The 22,636-nt window shown below is 33.8% G+C and overlaps 1 protein-coding gene, 1 long non-coding RNA gene and 1 pseudogene across 2 annotated transcripts; 1 reads left to right on the top strand and 2 right to left on the bottom strand.

Annotated features, from left to right (window-relative positions):
• Positions 1-235: 235 nt before the first annotated feature.
• On the bottom strand, positions 236-888 carry LOC8275069 (uncharacterized WD repeat-containing protein C2A9.03-like). The gene has a single exon (XM_015723619.2). It carries the CDS (start codon positions 866-868, stop codon positions 443-445), a length of 426 nt encoding a protein of 141 aa, XP_015579105.2. The 5' UTR covers positions 869-888; the 3' UTR covers positions 236-442.
• Positions 889-2,212: 1,324 nt separating this feature from the next.
• Positions 2,213-3,201, bottom strand: LOC125368828. Its single transcript, XR_007214488.1, has 3 exons — positions 3,168-3,201; positions 2,981-3,086; positions 2,213-2,288 (listed from the first exon to the last, which is right to left on the bottom strand). It is a non-coding gene; the product is annotated as an uncharacterized LOC125368828 (long non-coding RNA).
• Positions 3,202-7,855: 4,654 nt separating this feature from the next.
• On the top strand, positions 7,856-21,176 carry LOC107262478 (annotated as a pseudogene).
• Positions 21,177-22,636: the final 1,460 nt, after the last annotated feature.

The following is a 22,636-nucleotide window of genomic DNA, read 5'->3' as shown; positions in this document are numbered from 1 at the left end:
AAAAGGATCTTGAAAACACCATAAATCGTTACGACCCAATTAATTAATGAATCAAAGTTGAAAAGTTCAGAAGCCTAAATATGAGAGCTGGTGAGCATTTTCTACTTTGTGACAATTTTCGTACATCTCAGCATAACTACATATTTAACTTCTCCAGTAATAAAATGCAAGCATTTAGGCCTATGAAAATTACCTGCATGAACACGCAGACATGCATCCACAGTGGGGAGACCTATGGAAAAATAGGGACTTACCGAGACAGCTTCCTTCCACCTCGAGTATTTAAGAACAGTATATTTCTGTACATGATCAGACTAGAGTTCCTTACCTTATTCTATATGGTCTAGATTTCAACTCGAGCTAATTAGTTCACAAAGAGCATTCATAAAGAGGAATAAAATTATCAAGAGCATGCTTACGAAGAAAATCCTTTGATAGACAATCATAAATATGAATCAAGATATCCATATGTATGCCTTTTGTTATATTGTAGCAAGCTTGCATAAGTCCGATCCCAGATTCCTATGTATAAAGACTCGTCATCTGGACTTAGAGCTACTCCAGATATCTCACCAAAGAAATCAATCTCTTGCCGCCTCTTGTAGTCTGCTTTGGTACTATACACATGAACGAAATCTGCAGGTTCAGCCACCACCATGAACTGGCCATTTGATGAAAAGCGAATGGATCTCACAGCACCCAAGTTCCCCTTCAGGATTGCAATGGATGACGACAAGTTTCTTATATCCCATACCCTGCAAGTTTTATCTTGATTACCCGTGGCAAACACATGTCCATCAGGGTGCCACGCAGTTGCAAAGGAGAAATCTAGATGACCTTTGACTGTGGCTACAGTCTGCAAAACCATTAAATAGGATCCATAAAGATGTCATTCTGACTTCAAGACCGAATTTTGGTATGTAAGAAACAGTTTTATATACAGACACAAGCCATGTAAAACCAGAATTTCAACATTAACAAACATCATTTTGTGTCCATATAAGGGCATCCCAAAAAGATAAAGCCTCGTACTGATGATCCAAAATATTCATTTTACTCATTTTGTAGAAAAATTGCATCAAGCTTACTTTCCCTTTCCCCACCCCCAAACCCCAGTTTAAGAGGGCACTGCACTTGCAGTTCAGTTCCATTTTCAGTGGGTATAATGAGATCTCTCTTTTCTATTTGGAGAATTCAAGACTATGTTATCAAGAAAAATTGCATCAAGCTTCCTTTCCTCTTCCCCACCCCCAAACCCCAGTTTAAGAGGGCACTGCAGACTTGCAGTCCAGTTCCGTTTTCAGTGGGTATAATGACATCTCTCCTTTCTATTTGGAGAACTCGAGACTATGTTATCAATTTCTTTCAGCCTGGTCAGTTAAAGAGTGGTGGAATTGAGTGCCCCAGAGGGGTTATGTCATATGGTATTATTTTGTACAATGACAGACACATTTTAGATTATAAAAGAAAGGAATTCTGATGTAGAAGTACTGATAGCACTTGATATTATCCTTTTCTATCTGATGACATAGACAATTTTCTAGAGGCAGAGGTATTGAAGTTTCAGAACTTTTGGACTAAGGTTAACGTTACAGGAGTTATTAATTCGATTTATTTAGATCATCAGGGTTATTAGAGTTATGTTTTCTTCTGGTTATGAGATCCAAGATTGACCCTTATCTCGGGATTATACTTCTGGGATGCTATGGCTTATAGATACACTGAGCAGCTAGATGGTTTGAGTGGGTCCTTTCTCATTATTTCCTTTCAAATTCAGAATCAAACCATATTCCTATGGCCATAAGCACTTAAATACAGCCTCAAATGGAATAATTGAGATGTGTATATCACTCGGATGACCTTTAGGAAATGCAATTTCTCTAGTAAATCAATCTTTCAGCCTATCAGTTCATTATTAAGTTGGTGATGACTCTTGCATGTTTATTAAATATCTAGTAGGATTCCATAGTTTTTCCTCTTTATAATTTTCAACAGCCTCCCTTTTCTTTTCTTTCTCCTGAACAACTTCGGGCGTTCTTTTTCAGTTCTTATTTTTGCCTCATAATATTATTGCGTTTCCATATTCTTTTAGCACACAAAAAAGGAACTTCCCAGTTTCAACATTCAGAATTAAAAACATCCTGATTGCTGCAAACTATCAAGATTCTACAAGAAAAGTATTTACATCAAGAAGCACATACCTTTCCATTCTGTGCATCGACCAGCAAACCATCCAGGTGATCACCAACAACTCCTATTAATCTACGGTCAGGACTCAATGACGTATGCTGCGTCAGAAAAAAAGAATAGTTTAGTGATGAAGCTGGAAGTCGCACCAAAGTCTTAGCAGCAAAAGATGCACCGACAGTTATAAAGACGCATTATTAGTTTATCCCAAGTTTCCACTACAAATTATATTCTCACTTTATTTGCTGTGTCTTATGATCCCAATTTGTAATTAAAACTTTTCTTTTTGAATCTCATTCTATCGATTTTTATTAAATTACATATTATGAGTTAAAATATAAATCGACTTCAGAGGTGTTATCATTATTTAAATTTCATTTTTCCCTTTTTCACATCTAGTGGATGTATAAAATCTGTTTAATATATCTTATGTACTAACTTCTTCCAACCAACTGAACCAAATGCAGATGAATTTGAACTGTAATTCTCAAAAACACAGTTTATTCCATGTAAAAATTATAATTAATGAAATGGTTATGGATGGACTTTTGATGCATGTTAATATGTTATTGGTCCCCATCACCACCGCCACCACATTTTTCAAGCACTTTTTTTGCATGGTTGCCTTCAACCTTGTCAAGTATATGATGGCAAGTTGAAAGCTCAAATCTCCCAGTCAGCAAACCCTACTTTCAGATTGTTCCTTGACTATGAAAATTTAGATGCTTCTTTAATTAGAAAAATACATAATAAAACATCAAGTTAGTTGCCTTAGGTACTAAGGAGAACTCACATTCACCGGCCAAGAGAAGCGGAAGTGATTCAGGAGCTGAAACCTCTCCATGTCATATTCTCTTACACCACAATCATTATTGGATGCCATGAAATGGACTCCATCCCTGTAAAATAGTTTCCTTATCTGAATATATTCACTAGAAATGATAAATTATACTTTAAAAAACTCAAAATGATAATACTACCTCAAGCTGTCGTATATTTCAAGAGCATTTGTGATAAGCATAGTTTTACACATATTTGCTTGCATATTATTGCGTATGTTCTTAGCAATTATTGTGCTTTTATTCCCAGATCACCCGTGTTTTGTGTTCTTTTGCATTTCAGGAACATTTATAGGACCATCATCGTTGTTTAAGCAATTATAGATCAATACGTGCGGAAACGGACGAGAATTCATCAAGATCGGACAAGAGCCCGCAATGCATACATTGAGCACGGCCTGGACTCTGGCCGTGCTCAACCATTGGCTTTGATTCTTGAAATTAGCACTTTGGGCACGGTTTCCGTAGCCACCACGGCCTTCAGCACGGCCCGTGGTGGCCAACACGGGGAGAAACATGGCCCGTGGTGGACAACACGGGGAGAAACACGGCCGTGGTGAAACCCTACTTGGTGAGATCCACGGTTCGGCCGCGGCTGGACTTGGCCGTCTTCACGGCCTTGAACACGGCCGTGCTGAGTTAAATATATAAGAAAAAATGAGTTTTTCTTAAAAAAAGGGGGAAAGAGAAAGAGTGACATTGAGCCCTAGTGGCTGGTTCGGTTTACGCACAATCGAGTGCGAGAGAGTTGCGGTGAGTAGAATCCCGGAATCGTAAGATTCCGAGTGCAAAAACGATGAGTGGAGCAATTCAAGAGGCGTTTGGGAGATTAATCAAAGTGTAGATCCAGTTTGGAGCTGTTCATCCAATTCGAGAGAAAAGGGTGTACATGTTTTATTTTCATTATTCTTTCATTGTAATTGATTTCCTAGATTGTTTTAAACATGAACATGTTTAGCTAGACTGATTTAATCCATTGGGATTTCTTTACTATGTTGGCTTGATATTATATTGTTGGATTGTTTGAGTTGGTTTTGTATTCTTCTTGTTTTCAGTATGAATAAGATTATGCATTATTCATGAGGCGTTGTGAATTGTGATGTTTAGATTGCTTTATGAGATTGAGAAATCCGTTTGGCAATTGGAACTTTGAATAACAAGAACTGGTTAATAATCGCTTAGAGATAAGGATAATTAACTAGCCGGATTAAGAATTAACAAAGCTTAATAGAGGCGGATTAAAGCTTAATGCTAATTTAAGAATCAATTGTTAGGAAGAGATTCCAACTTTAGGTTATTAGGTTTAGGAATTCGGTTATCTCGAGAGAGACACCGAATTCGGTTAAGAATAAATCGCCCACGGGTAGCATAATTAGACTTACCGATCCTTTATCTTTTGTTCGGATGCCAACTAGTTTAGATTCCCTTTGGGTTTGTCTTCTTGTCTTGATTATTTCACTTATCAATTACTCCTGCATCTCCCTTAGAACTTAGCTCGTAGTTAATAGTTAGTTTAGAATTTATTCATCATCTATTTTAGGTTAATATAACAAAGAACAAAGAAGTAACTCTGGGCTTTCGCTTTCCGAGGAATCGACCTTGATACTCGCCATTAGTGCTAAACCGCATCGATAGGTACACCGCCTTAGATTGTAGCTAACACGAGTAGCAACCATCAAGTTTTTGGCGCCGTTGCCGGGGAATTGTTTGAAAACTAGAGTGAAATTTGCTATTTGTTAATTTAGCCATTTTTTTTTCTTTCTTATTATTTTATGATTTTTATTTTTATTTGTTTATTTATTTTATTTTATTTGTACATATTTATTTAGCTTAAGTTTATGATTCAGATAGTGAATGATAAGGAGGTTCAATGCTAAACTCAAAATCTTTATATGACGCATTGGAAAATGAGAATAGGAACCAAGAAAGTGCTAAAAATTGGGATGCCCGTGCATCTTTAGATGCTCGAGTGGAATCGTTTTGCAGGGCTACCGATCAACTCTCTTCTCCTATCCTTTCATCTCAAGTCTTTTATGAATTTTGTTGTGGTTTACATTTGAGTAATGATTGTCCATTGTGCACTGATTTTACTCCTTATTCTTATAAATGTGAACATGTGAATTATACGGGCAATTGGCCAAGTGACTCGTATGGAAGCACCTATAATCAAGAGTGGAGTACTCATTCACCCTATGGATGGAGCTTAGATGGCCCAGAACCACCGGAATCTCGGCAACCACATCGTGACCTACTCTTGCACCTTCGACTCAAGATGAAGAGTTAGTGTCGGAGGAGGCCGATGATGAGGTTCATTACAAGTCTTGATGATAGATTCCAACAAACAGAGAGGATACTTGAAGATCAACAAGCCTCGATTAATAACATAGAGCATCAAGTAGGCTTAATCTTCAAGTTACTAGCTGAAGAGCAATTGAGAACTCTATCAAATGCTACTGAATCCGAGGAACATTTGAGCACCGTCACTTTGCGTTCAGGTGAGAATTTTTCTGGTTTGTCTATTATGTTTGACGATGATGCTTATGTGCAGGACGATTTCTTGAACATGGAGATGGAACCAGAAAAGGAAGAGGCAAACATAATCCCTCCGAAAGACTACCAACTGGAATGTATGATTGATGATCTTCGAGTTGCGGTTAGAGGAATTTTTGGTGGATTTTCCACAAGTCCGTTCGATGATGGAAGATGAGCATGAGTTATCCAATGAAGAAGTCTTGGAGGAGCTCGAGTTTCTTTTAGCAAGTGAACCAAGACAAGGACTAGAGGAAACCATTGACGTTCCTGAAGAAATTGCCCAACCGTCAATCCTTCCAATTGGTGAAACTTGACTTTCAAATTGGAAGAGCCCTAGAAACATCATGACTACATGCAATTATACAAGGAGCGAGTCTTGCCCATCATACTGGCAGCTTGCTTGATAGTCGGGAAGAGGAAGTTGACGATTATCCCTCTAAGCGGATATTTGAAGCCATTTACTTGGAAGAATGATGGATGGTCGCCAATCCCTACCGTTTGCTTTTCACCATGAGTCCAGCTAAGAAGACTCATCACATAAAAAAGAAGCGCTTTTGGGAGGCACCCCAATTTTTATCTTTAATTTCTATTTTTTTTTTTAACCTTTTGTTTTGGAAACATTTTATTAGTTTTAGTTTTCATATTTTTAGTTTTAATTTTATTTCTTTATTTTATTATTTTGATTCTACAGGAGGCCCGAATTTCCACAACATCGGCCTCGATGGATGATCGGGCGATCCCTAGATCTTTTATTTTCCGTATTTATTTACTTTATTTTTCATACATGTCATGCACTTGGATTGTATTGCTTTTGTTCTCTTAGTTGAGCATTCCATGCGGGGTATCCATAACATTTTACACCGAGGGCGGTGTGTTCTTTAAGTGTGGGGTGCTTATGGGTAAACCCTAATCTCTCATATGGATTTTTAATTGCTATGGCTAGGTGTTGTGTATTTTTAGGAGATGTTAGGACATTGTGTTTTTATGCACTTGAGTATGCTAATTTTGAGCTGATTGATGACTTGATTTATAGAATTGTAGTTACTTTTCTTTGTTGTTCATTGTCCTTGGAAAACAATTTATGGTGTTTTACACATCAACCTATACGGGTTAAACCGGTGTTATTTAATTATTTTGAATTGTCGAATTTTAACTTAGAACGTTGATAATATCATATGCATGTGTTTCTTAAATAATGATTCAATTAATAATGTTTCGAACCAACTGCACCTAATACCACACCTGAAAGTGAGATTTTGAGCCAGTTGAGCATTCATTATGCTTATGCTCTTTATATTTCTTGTTTGAGTGTGCATTGTACTTAACTTTGCTCCTAGAACTTGCTTTGTAATGCATGTTGAAGTTACATGAATATTGTGAATACCATGAGATGATTTGGGCGATTTAGGATTCCCCACATTTGACCAAAAGCCTACCACCTTATGTTTCCATTAGTTAGCCAATTTTTGAGCCTAACCTTTTCTTCATAATCTACACCTATACACATCAATTATACCATTCAAGAGCATTTGTGATGGCATTATCATCATATGTAGTGCGAGCACAAAAGCTAATACCTTGTTTATCCAACCGCTGAAACAACAGATAAAATGGGACTTTTAAGAAAATTAACTCCACAATACAAACAGAAAGCAGGCACCGACAATGAACCCCTATAGCAATTATTCTTTCTTAGTTATTGGAATGATGACTATATCACGAAATGTAATTTGCTTTAAAACTTTCTGTTCTTTCTTTTATATCCTTATTCCTGGCAGATTGACATGTTGCTTGCATGTGGTGGCCTTTCAAAAAACCCTGTGTCTGTCCAAGAACATGCAGATATTATTGGTACTTATCTTCACTCTCTTTATTGTTTTACATTTTAAAATTTTCTCTCTGTAATTTTAAAATTAGTATGCATTATTTTGATTGATGAATAGCCTTTGTATGTGAATTTTCATTTATGCCACCGTGCGATGTTCATGTGTAGAGACGAGTTAAGAATAAGACAGTTGGTTTATATGTCGACATTTGGATAAAGAAAAGATTGGGAATTGGTTAACGTTGGATATTCTTGCCCTCGTAGCTACATTGTTGCTTATCCGCTTGACCATTGCACCAAAAATTGCTTTGATACATGTGCATTTACTTGCATTTATCTCGCGAATTTTTCTAATTATTTCTTTCCCGGTTTGATATAATGTATGGGTGAAGTCTCAATGTTCACTAGTTATTAATTATTATGAATATGCTAGGAAAGTCTTTCAATCTTGAATTGTTAGCTTGAATAGTTCATGGAACCTCAAACTGAATTTTGGATAGTTCCTACCAATAAGGTTGGCGTTGAGTTTTAGAGTTGGAAGAACTAAGCGGGTTTGATGTGCAGACAAGTTTTTCTTTTACAACATGTATAAAAATTAAAGAAATATGCACTAAATTCAGTATTGTAAGTCTATGATAGCTTGCTCTGACTACTTTTGAGAATATTAGTTTTTTTTTCAGTGTTGTGTACATGTTAACAAACTTAATGCTTATTTGTTGATGATTGGTGTAGGTTGCCCTATTGTACTACTACGAGAAAGTGAGTCTATGCTATTGGGTTGGTCCTGCTGCAAAAAATGTCACTTTCAGTGAGGCCATGAGGGCCCTGAATGCAGCCGGTCATGTATGCATGAGCTCTTGCTTCTGAATTTTCAGTTCAATTCATACCTTTCATGACATATAACTAGGTATAAAACAATAAATGATTAGAGGAGAGGTTTTAAGTGAGTGCAAAACATAATGCAGCTTTTCTTTTGTGCACTCTATTTTTGCTGGAATTCCTATTAGTCATTGTTTTCTCTTAGTTCATCCCATTACTGCCACCTCCCTCCACCTCTCTTAGAAAAAAAGAGAAAAACAGACAAAAGGAATTTGAAGGAAGTATTACTTCAATATGTTGACCTGCAAAGCAATCATGCTAAGGAATTTTATAGATCAGCTGTGAATAAATAAATTTAAAGGCCCTTACCTAAGATTGGGGCTTGACATTGATGATAGAATTCGGCAACACATGGCAGATTTTACCTCATTGCTCTTTCAAAGTTTTGGTGTTTCTGTGTAATATAGAGAAGAAGTTACAGAAATTGCCTAAATGAATTTTCACTTGCTTGTTTCTTATGCCATACTTTAGCACTGCCCGGATCTACTCATTTGGTTGAAGTTTTGATTACATTAATAAACCACCTCTGCATAGCTTTAAACTACATTAATTTATTTTTTCTACTCAGCATTGCCTTTACTAGTCAATATGTTTTGAATTAGTAACAACTTGCTATTTTGTTGTCAACGGTACATGGATTGGCTCCCGTTAATTTCAAATTCAATAGAGATTTGTATGTTACTATATAAAAAAATTTGTAAACTGAGAGGACTGTGGGGGTGGTATATGCAGCTTGCTTCACTTGATTAAACATTAAACCAATATTCTAAAATGTAAGTAGCTGCTAACCGGGGATTAATACTTATGCAAACTGTTCTGCTCTATCGTCATATATTTTTTTTATTAATATCCATTTGATTCAGTTTAATTAACATGACCGTTTCCAGGTCATTCATCCATCAAAAGACCCAAAGGTGAAGCAGTATCATGATGCCAAATACCGAGTATTCTATGAGCTTTATGAGCAGCAACTATCTCAACATGCATTAATAATTAAAGCTTTAGAATAGGTCTTGCTGCTAATCAAGACTTGTGGAAACTTGTGCAGGATCATGGGAGTTTGATAAAATCTCAAAAAGAAATTTTTGTAAAGTTGATTGGCATTTTCACTAGGTATATAGCCCAAAGATTTTACAATAGTTCAGAGCTCTGAAAATAAATGATGCTTCCGATTTTTGATTTTCTTGTCAACTTGTTATTGATTCCACCGTAGGAATGGCTTCACACGTAAAGCCTCAAGCTCTTTAAGCGCGATGGATGGAGCTTAGTTTTGGACCGTCTTACTATGAGTAATATATTATACATATATGTATGTATATGCATTTTCTCCTTTCCCCTTTGCAATAAGCATGCATTTAAATGCGAATGACATTGATAAAACTTAGTGATTAATATGATATGCGTGCATGCATTATGTGAAAGAGTATATTTTAACTGTATAATAGGATTGAGTTAGAACCTCCTAGACGATGGGGTAATCATCAGATATATGAGCATACTTGATAAGTAATATTAGTCTACAAGTGCTTTCTTATTGTTATTTTTATTAGTGTTGCTTGCTATTTATTGATATTGATGTGATTGTTTGTGTTTGATCTTTTTTTATTAGACTGATTTGATAGTGAAAGTGGGGACCCTCTCAGTTTACTGAATGATCATATTTTTAGTGGATCTAGAGGGCTTGAAAGTCAGATATTCAGAGAATTATGATCCATGAGACTTCGAATGAAGATATAAATTTTTGAAAGTATTATAAGCATTTTAAAGAAGATTGAAACTATTCTCGAAATGGTTTTACCATTTTCGCAAAGTTTTTAAACTTGAGCGTTGTGTCCGATGGTCTTTCAATACACTTCACATGCATCGAGGCGCACGTGTTCACTCATTCATCATATATGTTTCATGTCAAATACGTCGAGTAGCATATCGATCGGTCAGTCTCGGACATAATGTTGCAAGTTTTAAACAAAGTGAAAATGAAAAGTATGTATAATATACTTAAGCGCGATGGATGGAGCTTAGTTTTGGAGCGTCTTACTACCAGTTGTACATTATACATATATGTATACATATGCATTTTCTCCTCTCACCTTGCAATAAGCATACGTTTAAATGCGAATGAGATTGATGAGACTTAGTGATTAAGATGATATGCGCACATGCATTATGTGAAAAAAGTAGATTTTAACTGCAAAACGGGATTGAGTTAGAACCTCCTAGACGATGGGGTAATCATCGGATATAGGCGTATGCTTGGCAAGTAATATTAGCCTACAAGTGCTTTGTTATTGTTATTTTGATTAGTGTTGCTTGTTGTTTATTGATATTGATGTGATTGTGTGTGTTCGTAGATTTAATATGATGTTAATTAGTCTTAAAAAAAATATTGCCACTATCCAAATATACCGATTAGACAGTGAAAGTGGGGAGCCTTTCAGTTTACTGGAGGATCATATTCTTAGTGGATCTAGAAGGCTCAAAAGTCAGATGTTCAGATAATTATGATCCACGAGACTTCGAAATGAACCTATAAATTTTCAAAAGTATTATAAGCATTTTAAAAAAGATTGAAACTATTTTCAAAATATTTTTATCATTTTCGTAAAGTTTTAAACTTGAGCATTGTGTCCGATGGTCTTTCAATACACTTTACATGCATCGAGTCGCACGTGTTCACTCATGCATTATATATGTTTCATGTCAAATACGTCGAGTAGCATATCGGTCGGTCGGTCTCAGACATAATGCTACAAGTTTTAAACAAAGCGAAAATGAAAAGTATACTAAAATATATTTTACTAAGAATTATTAAAGTATATTGAAGGGTTCGAACAAGACTCGATAGATCAAAGTTCTATATATGGATGACGTTCGACACTTGAGACGTCACAGTAAACTGTATAGTGATTGCGAGTGCATAATAATATGATTGCTTATTGGTGAATTGTTTGTGATTGGTCAGGGAGGCTTTAAATAATAATTATTGTGTCACGGTTGCGTGGATGCTTAAAGAGGTTTTAAATAACGTGGTGTTGTGTACTCATAAGAGAAATTTATAATAATTTAAATTTAATCATTTAATAATTTCGTGGGGTTTTGATTATTTTGATAGTTATTTTAAATGATTGTTTTACGAGAAAATTATTAAAGAACTCGAGTTTAATTGAAGTAGGTTATATTTTATTATTTTAGAACTTTAGATAAGTTAAGTCTTTAAATTTAATTTCTTTTATACTTAAGAACTGGATTGATATTTTTTTATAATAATAAAATTTGTCTTTCTCTAGTCATCCTCTAGGTTCTGGTCTCACTCCTACAGTTGCGAAGGCAATAAATTTTGTATTGAAGAATTCACATAGATTTCAAATGGCGCTTCGTTGAGGTCCATTGACCAAACATATTTGATTAGACGCTAAAATTTTGGCACATAACCTTTTTTTGGGCTGTGGAGGGTGGATTTATTTATTATCAGCCATAAACCTATGGTACATTTCTAAGTATTTGCCTGTATGTTTAGGAACTAGGTCTTGAAGCTAGAACTCCTGTGGGGACTTCACTAATTGATGCTCATGCTGTTGGCGTGGGGATCATGGAGAGTGTTCCTCTTCTTGACACAGATTCTGATGTTAAAGGTATTATGTCATTTGGAATGAAAGATAGATCTGTTACCTTTATTATCTGTTAAGTCTTATGACAACAAAAAGATACTTCCTAACTTTCTTATAAACTTTTTCTTTACAGAGTGTGATAAGGAAGCAATATGTCATCATATGGCTTTAGTCTGTGGTACTTCTACTTGTCATATGGCTGTATCACAGAGCAAACTGTTCATTCTTGGGGTTTGGGGACCTTTTTGGTAAGGTAACATCTACAATTTCTAATATCAATATCTGTCTCTCTAAAAATTATTACAATGCTGGGGCAGGCTATCATTTTGGAGTATTCTGAATGTTATAATGAAATGAATTTTACGACAATGGATGTGTAGACATGCATACATATTATCATACTTTAATCAAAAGTGAGCATTTATTTGTCCACAGCAATATATTGCTGAACTTAATCTCAAGGCCTTTTTTTTTAAATTTCTACAGCAATGATCCCTGAGTACTGGCTTGCAGAGGGTGGGTAGAGTGCTACTGGTGCATTATTAGATTACATCATAGAAAATCATGTTGCTTCTTCCCGCCTTGCAAACCGTGCTGCTTCTTAGAGTAGGATATCAGTTTCCAGCATATACATTTTAACTAAATTATATTTAATGCTTTTTACGTAGTATTGAGGCTTAATTGATCCCCATAGTTGTTAAAGGTGCACGAGGCACAAGCTTTAACGCCTCAAACACTAAAAGGTGTGAGATGTGGGCACAAGCTTTTTAGTTTAAAGTTGTTTTTTTTCCTTCTCTTTAACTGTTTCCATATCTATACAATCTCCAACATTAATCTCAATATGCAAGTGAACTTATGAAGATCACGCATACCAAATTAAAAAAGATCAACTATAAGAAAGAAAGAAACCCATGTTGCTTTAGATCATAAGGGGGATAAAAAGTTGCTGCCAGAATTATTCTACATCACAATACCCAGTTTCTCCTCTATCTCTCTCTCGTCAACTTTCTTCTATGTTCTCTTTTTTACTCTACCTTCTCTATTCTTCTCACTCCAATTTTACGTTTGTTTTTTTAAACCCAAATAGTTCCTCCTTCTTTTCTTGCTTTTCATTTATTATACTCTTTCACTAGCTCAATCCCTAAAACGATGTCCTTGACCTTTTGATTCTGTCTCTGCGGCCCCTCAATTCTCTATCCTCTTTGGCTCTCACAACCTCTTTTTCTTTCTTTCCTCTTCTCTCAACTTTTTTGGAAACCTCACATCCTACATTTACAAGCAGCAAAATAACTTTTCCTTTTCATGTTGATTTTTAGTTATGCCATGTTAAATTATTGATGCTACCATTATCTTTGTGCCAAGTTAAATTGTTAATTGTGCCATGTGTCTTAGCATTAAGTTTCTATTTACTCGGTTTTTTTCAAACATTTGTTACGAACAAGAGATTGTTGATTGTATTAATATGTACATGTGTGTGTAAGTTTTAATTTCTTTCAAAAGTTTAATTCTTTATTTTCTTCACTGTTGCACTTCACATCTATCAGGCACACCCCTGAGCCCCCGCCTTTAATAACTATGGTTGATCCTGTATCACTTTTTCTTATCTTCCAGACATATCGCTATTTGAACTATTGAACAATAAATTGAGGACTATAATGGATGACATAAATGCTCCATTCCTTGCTGCTTTAACACAAGATGTACATGTCCTTCCTGACTTCCATGGAAACAAGTATATGATTAGTGATGAAAGGCCTTTTCAGGTTATAGTGTCTAAGTTTTGTTATAGATCTTTGAGCTGTTAACTTCTTCATGCTACAGGTCTCCTACTGCAGTTTCAAAAGTAAAGGGAATTATTTGTGGCATGATCCTTGGCATAAGTGATAGACAATTGGATGTTCTATACCTTGCTGTCGTGCAGGGTATTACATATGATACACGTCATATTGTGGAGCATTCACACAGTAAGAAAGCATCCCTTTTAAATAAATAAAATTTGTGATGATTGAAATGTAAAAGTTAGTAAATTGTATCTTTTGCACGTTTTATTTCTATGAAGACAATGTGTGATTTTAACATTATTTCTTCTTTGTCTCTCTAATTAAGGTTTTGATACTGAAATTGCACATGTTTGAATTTCTGAAATGATATTAGTATGGTATCAATTATAAATGGCAACTGCTTGAATTTAATTTTATCACAATACAAAAGAATAGAAACCATATATTTTCTTGCCAACGCATGAGACTCGTGCATTTTTATGCTAATAGGTTTGCTAGGATGAGATTTTACTGGAATTTAGATGTTGGATGGAAATTGTACATAATGTAACTAAATATGTTGATATAATAATTATATTAAGCAATAGTCAGATCTCTTTGTTTTTTTATAGTTGTTGCTTAAAACAATGACTAATTTGATTCTTGATATCAATACTTTCATGATTCTACTTATATTATATCTTGAACTTTCATTTGAAATGCTCTGCGATACAAACTTGGAGGGAGTAGCTTAATTTTTACCGGTTCTAAGGCTACTGCCCCTCTCTTTGTTTTTTGCCAATTGTTCTTTTCTTCTATATTATTGGTTGCTTCTCAGTTATCTATATGTCCTTTGGGAGATGTAGTTATATTATAGAAGCAAAACAATTACTAGTAAATTAATCTTCTTGTCAAAATTTACAGTGCAGATCATATTACACGTTTAACGGAATATACATACATCCAGTACAACAAATATTTAGCTTTTTATTGTGCTTTAATTCACAGAAAGCTATGTCTGTCAGGTGACTAATAGAAGTTTCTACTGTTATCTTGGTCATTAATTGATAGAAAAATAACATGTTTTATGTTTATCATTTTTATCATATTGTTTATGTTAGGGTGTTCTATAATAAATTTGACATTCTACAAGTAAGCATGAGTGATTCTTTACTCAGAGGATTGAACATTTGGGCTTTCATTCTCTTTATTCTACTTAGAAATTACTTTCCTTCTTGATGGATTACTAGAGGGTTCAAAAGTCTGATATTCAGAGAATCATGGTCCATTAGAGTTTGAAATGAACCTATATATAAAGATGTTTCTATATAGCTTCAAAAATATTTTGAGCATTGAAAAAAATGATTAAAATTGTTTTCAAATAGCATTGTCATTTTTCTAAGTTTTGAACTTGAGCCTTGTGTCCTATGGTCTTTCAATAGTCTGCATATGTATTGAGTCGCACATGTTCATTCATGCATCATAAAATTCACATTTCAAATACATCAAGTAACATATTGGTTGTCGGTCTCAGACACAATGATGTGAGTTTAAAACAAAGAGAAAATGAAAAATTATACTAAAATTTACAGCAATTTAAATTTTATCGTTTAGTAATTTCGTAGTGTTAGGATTATTTTGGTGAGAGTTGTTATTTTAAATGATTATTTACGAGAAAATTATTAAATAATTAGAATTTAATTGTAGTAGTTTACACTTTTACTTTTGAATTTTAAATAAATTATATGTATATTGTTAATTTATTTTGGATTTAAGGATTAAAGTGATTTTTCATGAGGTAACAAAATTTGGAGGAGGAAGATATTATATGAGTTAATACTTTTTCTGTTAATAATAAATGGTTACAGCTTGATAGTGGGATAGTACTTGAGGTGACAAAATATGTAGAGGACACTTATTCTTTAAGTATATCAAGAATTTATTTTATTAGCTAATTATTTAGAATAAAGTTTAGTTTTCATTTAATAGGAGGATTAAAGTGAAAATATGGCATTGATAGTGGATATTGTAGAGACGCATGTCCTTTTGTATGAGTAAGTTAGAACATACCAGTTTAGTTTTAATTAATATCTCTTTATGTTTTAAATTTAACATCTCAAGTAACCATTTATGTCCTAATTTTCTTTTCTCGCTATATATTCTCTACAATTTTTACTGTTCACCATCATTTCCCTCTAATTATGGCTTTGTATGTCAATGGTAAAGGCTTTTTTTATTAAATCCAACTCCATAGCTCTCCTAGCTATTCTTTAAGCTTGTTTAAGATACTAACTTCTTGTTGGCATGAGTTGGGTTTAGTAATTTTGGGCATGTGATATTATGATTTGATTGGAAATTGATGCTTGTGCGATTTGGTCCATGCTTGAAGATTGAAGCTCGAAGTACATAAGGATTGGGTTGGCACAAGCGAAGTCGAAGGCTGTTTAGAGTTTAAATTGGAGAACTGATAATGAGTTTGAAGCTATCAACTCCAAGAGTTACATTGTTTGAGAATGATTCTTGGGCTAATTATAACTTCTTAATTTGCTTATTTTGTTACTATCTCCATGATTAGGTTAGTAACTATTCTTTAATTTTATTTAGTTGCATGAAATGAATAAGAGTTTGGGTTACTTTAAATGATGATTATTGACTATGCTGTGTTTGATTTTATGTTTATGGCTTAATTTTTGTATTGTGGCATGAGATGTTAGATTGGTGCTATACCAAATTATATAAATTTTAGGTTGGTCCATCGAAGTGTGAATTTGATTGGAATTTCGGATTTCTGTCTTGTGTGTGACAGTCCACTTGTTTGAGCATTATCTAGAGTTCCACAACTCCAAAAGAGGCGAAATCTAAACCTATAGAAACTTTGATCCGTCCTCTAAAACTATTTATTTTGTGGAAGGCCTAATTCTGCTGTTTTAGAAGTAAAATTGAGTATTAGATTTTTATGGTCAATCTGACCTGACAGATTGACGTATCTACAATATTTTATTTAGTTCTCTTTGTTCACCTTTCCAAATGGCAGAAGACCAATTAGAAATGAAACTAGACTTAATGTCTTTGTGATATGGAAAAGATGGTACCAGTAATGCTTCCTAGAATTTTTTGAGACAATTTTGAGTAGAGCCTCAGAAATTTGTCATATATGACAGTTAATTGATTATGTATGTGATATATTTGCTGATTAATTGCTTGAGAAAATCTATTTTGTTTATGCCATATGATTAGTATTTGATATATTTGTTGATACATTGCTGGTGGGAGCTTTGGTTTTGTAATTAAAGGTTGATTTTAATATTTGTTTGCTTAAGCCCTGAATTCTGTTTTAAGTTTTTTCTTGACAGTCAAGTTTGAAAATTAATATGCCGAATTCTACGACACATGAATGGTTGATTTTTGGGTATGTTGTTTCCTGTCTATGTAGTTTATGGGTATAAATGGCACTTTGATCCAACGGTCGGATCTTGACTTATGGCCATTTTTCTAGGGACTACCCGGAGAGAATTTTCTAAACTAGAATTAGGGATCTTCCTTGTTTCTTTGGATTGCTGTCTAGTTTGGAAAATTGCAATTACCCCTTTTAATTCAATGAATATCTGACAGGCTTCTATACAAGAATTTATGGGATTTAAGCCCTTAGTTTAAGTTGAAAGTGGTGTCTGATTCAGTATGATATAATCTGATTAGATCTTTTATTATTGCACTGGTTTTGATATCAATTTCATGATACTTTATTTAAAACTTGCCATCAATATAAGGAAAGGGTTTTTTAGAACTTCTTATGTTAAGACTGATTTCCAGGTTGTGTCACTTATAGATTCTTATGTTGAATGAGCATAGCAATAGAGTACACCCTCAACTCCATGATTTATCCGATTATAACACTTTCTTCTTTAATGATGCACATTGATAAAGTGTATTTATTATACAATTTGAAACATAGTTCTGTATCTATAAAAAAAGAAGCAAAGCATAATGTTGTTGGCTTTTAACATATAATTTTAGTTCTGCATTTACCGATATTTTACTCTTATTTTTACCTGACATCAAACAGGATGAAGTGTAGCTTTCCCTGGTCATTCTCTGGGTTCTGGTTTGACTCTTGCAGCTGCGAAGGCAAGAAATTTTATACTGAAGAATTCACATTGATTTCAGATGGTGCTTCGTTGAGGTCCATTGACCAAGTCGCATTTGATTAGGTACTAAATTTTGGCACATAACCTTTATCTAGGCTTTGCAAAGTAGATCTATTATTATCAACCATAAACCTATGGGACATTTCTATATTGTTTATTTCAAGTATTTGCCTATATGTTTAGGAACTAGGTCCTGAAGCTGGAACTCCTGTCAGGACTTCATTGATTGATGCTTATGCTGGTGGTGTGGGGATCATGGAGAGTGTTCCTCTTCTTGATTATATAAATATATATACGTCTGTCTAAAATTTCAATTTCTTTCAGAAGTTTATTCTTTTATTTTCTTCTCTTTTGCACGTCACGTCTCTCAAGCATACACCTAATTATGCGCCTTTAATAACTATGTTTGATCATATATTACTTATCCTTGTCTTCCAGACATTTCATTGTTTGAACTATTGAACAATATTTTGAGGACTATAATGGATGACCTAAATGCTGCATTTGCTGCTTTAACATAAGATGTAAATGTCCTTCCCGACTTTCATGGGAACAGGTAAACGATTAGTGAATATAAGGCTTTTTCAGGTTATAGTGCCTAATTTTTTTTTATTAATCATTGAGCTTTTAAATTCTTTATGCTACAGGTCTCTTGTTGCATATCCAAAGGCAAAGGGAATTATTTGTGGCATGACCCTTTACATTAGTGATAGACAATTGGCTTTTTCATACCTTGCTGCCATGCAGGGTATTGTATACGATACACACCATATTGTGGAGCATTGCAATGCTCATGGTCACAAAGTAAGAAGCATTGTTTTTAATCTTTACGCATTTATTTTTCTGTAATGACATGTTTTATATTATGTTTAAACATATAACTACATCTCATACTTTCAGTTGATTTGTATTATCATGAGATTTGTTTTATAATGTAGTTATTTATATTTTTAGCTATGTGTTTCTTAGTCAGTGGAATGATGGCTATACCTCCATATGTAATTTGTTTTAACACTTCCTGTTCTTTCTTATATATCTTCTTCCCTTGCAGGTGACATGCTGCTTGCATGTAGTGGCCTTTCAAGAAACTGTGTTTGTTCAAGAATATGCAGATATTATTGGTACTTATCTTCATAATCTCTTTATATTGTTCACATCTTAAAATTTTTCCCATCGATTTTAAAATTATAGTGCATTATTTTGATCAATGGATAGCCTTCATAAAGTTTCATTGCTGCCACTGCAATTTTTTCTCATTATTCTTTTCCCAGTTTGATATAATATATCGTGAAGTCTCAATGTTCACTAGTTATTAATTATTATGAATATACGTTGTTAGGAAAGTCTTTCAATCTTGAATTGGTGGCTTGAATAGTTCATGAAACCTCAAATTAAACCTTGTATAGTTCATACCAATAAGGTTTTGATGTAGGACGAATTTAGAAAACCTATTCTATGTCGATTTCTTGAAAATATAAAGGTTAAGATTGAATTTCATATCTGATTTAGCAGAAATTCCGATATGAAATAGAGGAATAGAAAAGAAAAGACAAGAAAACTTCTAAGAGTCAAGACTTCGAAGGTTTCGGATCACACCTAAAGAAGATTAAAACACACAATTCTAGACCAACAATTTGTAGGAAATATTTGTTAATAAACTTGGAAAACTCTTAATAATAGTTGTTATAAGCCTAGATATTTATAGGCTAAACTAATCCTACCACTACTAAATTAAGTTAAACTTTTAATTCGCACTTAAAATAAATAAAGACTTTTAAAAATGAATTTTAACTATTGTTCCAGCAAAACTGGAAATTACAGAAATTCCCCTTGCAAAGCTAGAAATTATGGAAATACCTTTTGGGTGTTGAAATTATAAAATTAGACCAAAACACTAAATCTCATGATTCTTTGAATTTTATTTTTCTTGATATCAGGTTCATAGTGAGTTTGAGTTAGGAGAATCATGCAGTTGGGATTGCAACAAATTTGTCTTTTAGAACATATATGCAATTAAAGAAACATGCACTAAATTCGATGATTGTAAGACTATGATAGCTTGCTCTGACTATTTTTTAGAGTAATAGCTTTTCTATTATTTTTTCAGTGTTGTGTGCATGTTAACAAACTTAATACTTACTTGTTCATGACTGGTGCAGGTTGCCCTATTGTATTACCACGAGTATTAGGTGTTGTTATTCTTGGTGCTGTTGCTGTAAAATATGCTAGTCTCAATGAGGCCATGATGGCCCTGAATGCAGTCGGTCAGGGATGCATGAGCTCTTGTTTCTAAATCTTCAGTTCAATTCATAACTTTTATGACATATAACTACATACAAAACAATAAATGATTAGGGGAGAGGTTTTAAGTGAGTGCAAAACATAATGTAACTTTTCTTGTGCGTTCTGTTTTTGCCGGAATTCCAATTAGTCATTGTTTTCTCTTGGTTCGTTCCATTCCCTCCACCTTCCTCCACCTCTCTAAGAAAAAAATGAGAAAAATAGACAAAACGACTTTGAAGGAAGTATTACTTCAATGACGTTGACCTCAATTATGCTACAAAATTTTATAGATTAGTTGTGAAAAAATAAATCTAAAGGCCCTTGCTTAAGATCGGGGCTTGAAGTTGATGGTAGAATTCGACAACCCATGACAGACTTTACCTCATTGCTCCTTCAAAGTTTTGGTGTTTTGTGTATTATAGAGAAGAAGTTGCAGAAATTGCCTAAATGAGTTTTCACTTACATTTTGTTTGTTATGCCATATTTTAGCACTGTCTGGGTCTAGTCATTTGGTTGAAGTTTGATTACATTAATAAACCACCTCTGCATAGCCTTAAACTACATTAATTTGTTTTTCTACACAGCACTGCCTTTACTAGTCAATATGTTTTGAATAGTTATATATTATGTTTGATTAGTAACAACTTGCTATTTTATTGTCAACGGTACATAGATTGGCTCCCGTTAATTTCAAAATCAATAGGAGTTGTATGTTACTATATAAAATAAAATAGGGTGCAAATTAAGAGGACTGTAGCTGTTAACCTGGATATTCTAAAATGTAAGTAGCTGCTAACCTGGGATTAAGACTTGTACAAACTGTTCTACTATGTCGTCATATATTTCTTTTTTATTAATATCCACTTGATTCAATGTAATTAACCTGACTCTTTTCCAGGTTATTCATCCATCAAAAGACCCCAAGTTGAAGCCGTATCATGATGCCAAATACCGAGTATTCCGGGAGCTTTATGAGCAGCAACTATCTCAATGTGCATTAATTGCTAAAGCTTGGAATAGGTCCTGCTGCTACTCAGGACTTGTGTAAACTTGTGCAGGATCATAGGAGTTGATAAAATCTCAGAAAGAAATCTTTGTAAAGTTGATTGGCATTTTCATCAGGTACATAACCCAGAGATTTTACAACAGTTCAGAGCTCTGAAAATAAATGATGCTTCCGATTTTTGTTTTTCTTATCAACTTGTTATTGATTCCGCCATTGGAATGGCTTCACACTTAAAGCCTCAAGGTCTTTGACCAGAAAGTTTCGAACAATCTCATGTCTTTGTGGACTAATGATTCTACGTGAATTAAATGGAGGCAGAGAGAGGTTATCTGATATCTGCAATTTGCATAATATTTAAATAAACTACATAAAGAGAAAAAGAAACTATCAATGTAAACAAAATATTGTGTTTGATAAAGTTATCTATAGTTGGTGCTGTTTATATGTTTAATGATGTAGACATCAATTTAATTATTTTTTCTCCTTTTTATTAAAGTGTCGCATTTATTATTCTTCCAAAAGAATTTAATTAAAAGAAATAACAAATATTTTATTTTAATATTAAATTAGTATTTTTAAGGGATATAAGAAATAATTTAAATTGTTATTTCTTTGTAAAAAATTCAAATTAAGTTATTTTAAATTAAAATTAAAAGAATAGTAAATAAGATTAACTAAATAATAAAAAGGTTAATTTAGTCTATTCATTTTAAAACTAAGAGTTGGTGAAAAGCTTCAAATTTGAGTTGTTAATTGAATACTAGTTTTTTATGACTGATAGCTTGCTCTGACTACTTTTGAGAATAATAGTTTTCTGTTATTCTTTTCAATGTCGTGCATGTTAACAAACTTAATGCTTACTTGTTCATGACTGGTGCAGGTTGCCCTATTATACTACCACGAGAAAGCAAGCATGTTCTATTGGGTACTGCTATTCTTGGTGCTGTTGCTGCAAAAGATATGCCAATCTCTATGAGGTGACGAGGGCCTCGAATGCAGCCAGTCAAGTATGCATGACATCTTGTTTCTGAATTTGCAGTTGAATAACTTTTATGACATATCACTAGGTACAGAACAATAAATGATTAGGACAATGTTTTTTCAATAAGTGCACAATATAATGAAACTTTCTTTTTCATTCTATTTCTGCTGGAACTCCTATTAGTCATTGTTTTCTCCTAGTCCATCCCACTCTCTCCACCTCTCTCTAAGGAAATAAATGTAAAAACAGACAAAAAGGACTTTAAGCAAAGTATTACTCCAATGATATTAACCTGCAAATCAATTATGCTACAAATTTTTATAAATCAGTTGTGAATTTTTTAAATAAATCCAAAGGCCCTTGCATAAGATTGGTGCTTAAAGTTGATAGTAAAATTTGGCAACACATGTGAGTAAGTTCTATGACCTTAGAGCCAAGCTGGCTAGGGATTGACTGATCGACTTCTTGAATGAAGTTCTAAGTGCCTAATACCTAGCTTGTCTACTAGATTTTGTTTTTAACCTTTAAATATACTGTTGTGATTTTTAAGACCTGCTGCAAATATCCAAATTCAGTAAACCTGCAATAAG

The sequence above is a fragment of the Ricinus communis genome, chromosome 1 (genome assembly GCF_019578655.1).
Source record: "Ricinus communis isolate WT05 ecotype wild-type chromosome 1, ASM1957865v1, whole genome shotgun sequence".
Classification (NCBI taxonomy): Eukaryota; Viridiplantae; Streptophyta; class Magnoliopsida; order Malpighiales; family Euphorbiaceae; genus Ricinus; species Ricinus communis.
Note: the sequence above shows the minus strand (reverse complement) of the source record. Positions and strands in the feature narration are given on the sequence as shown.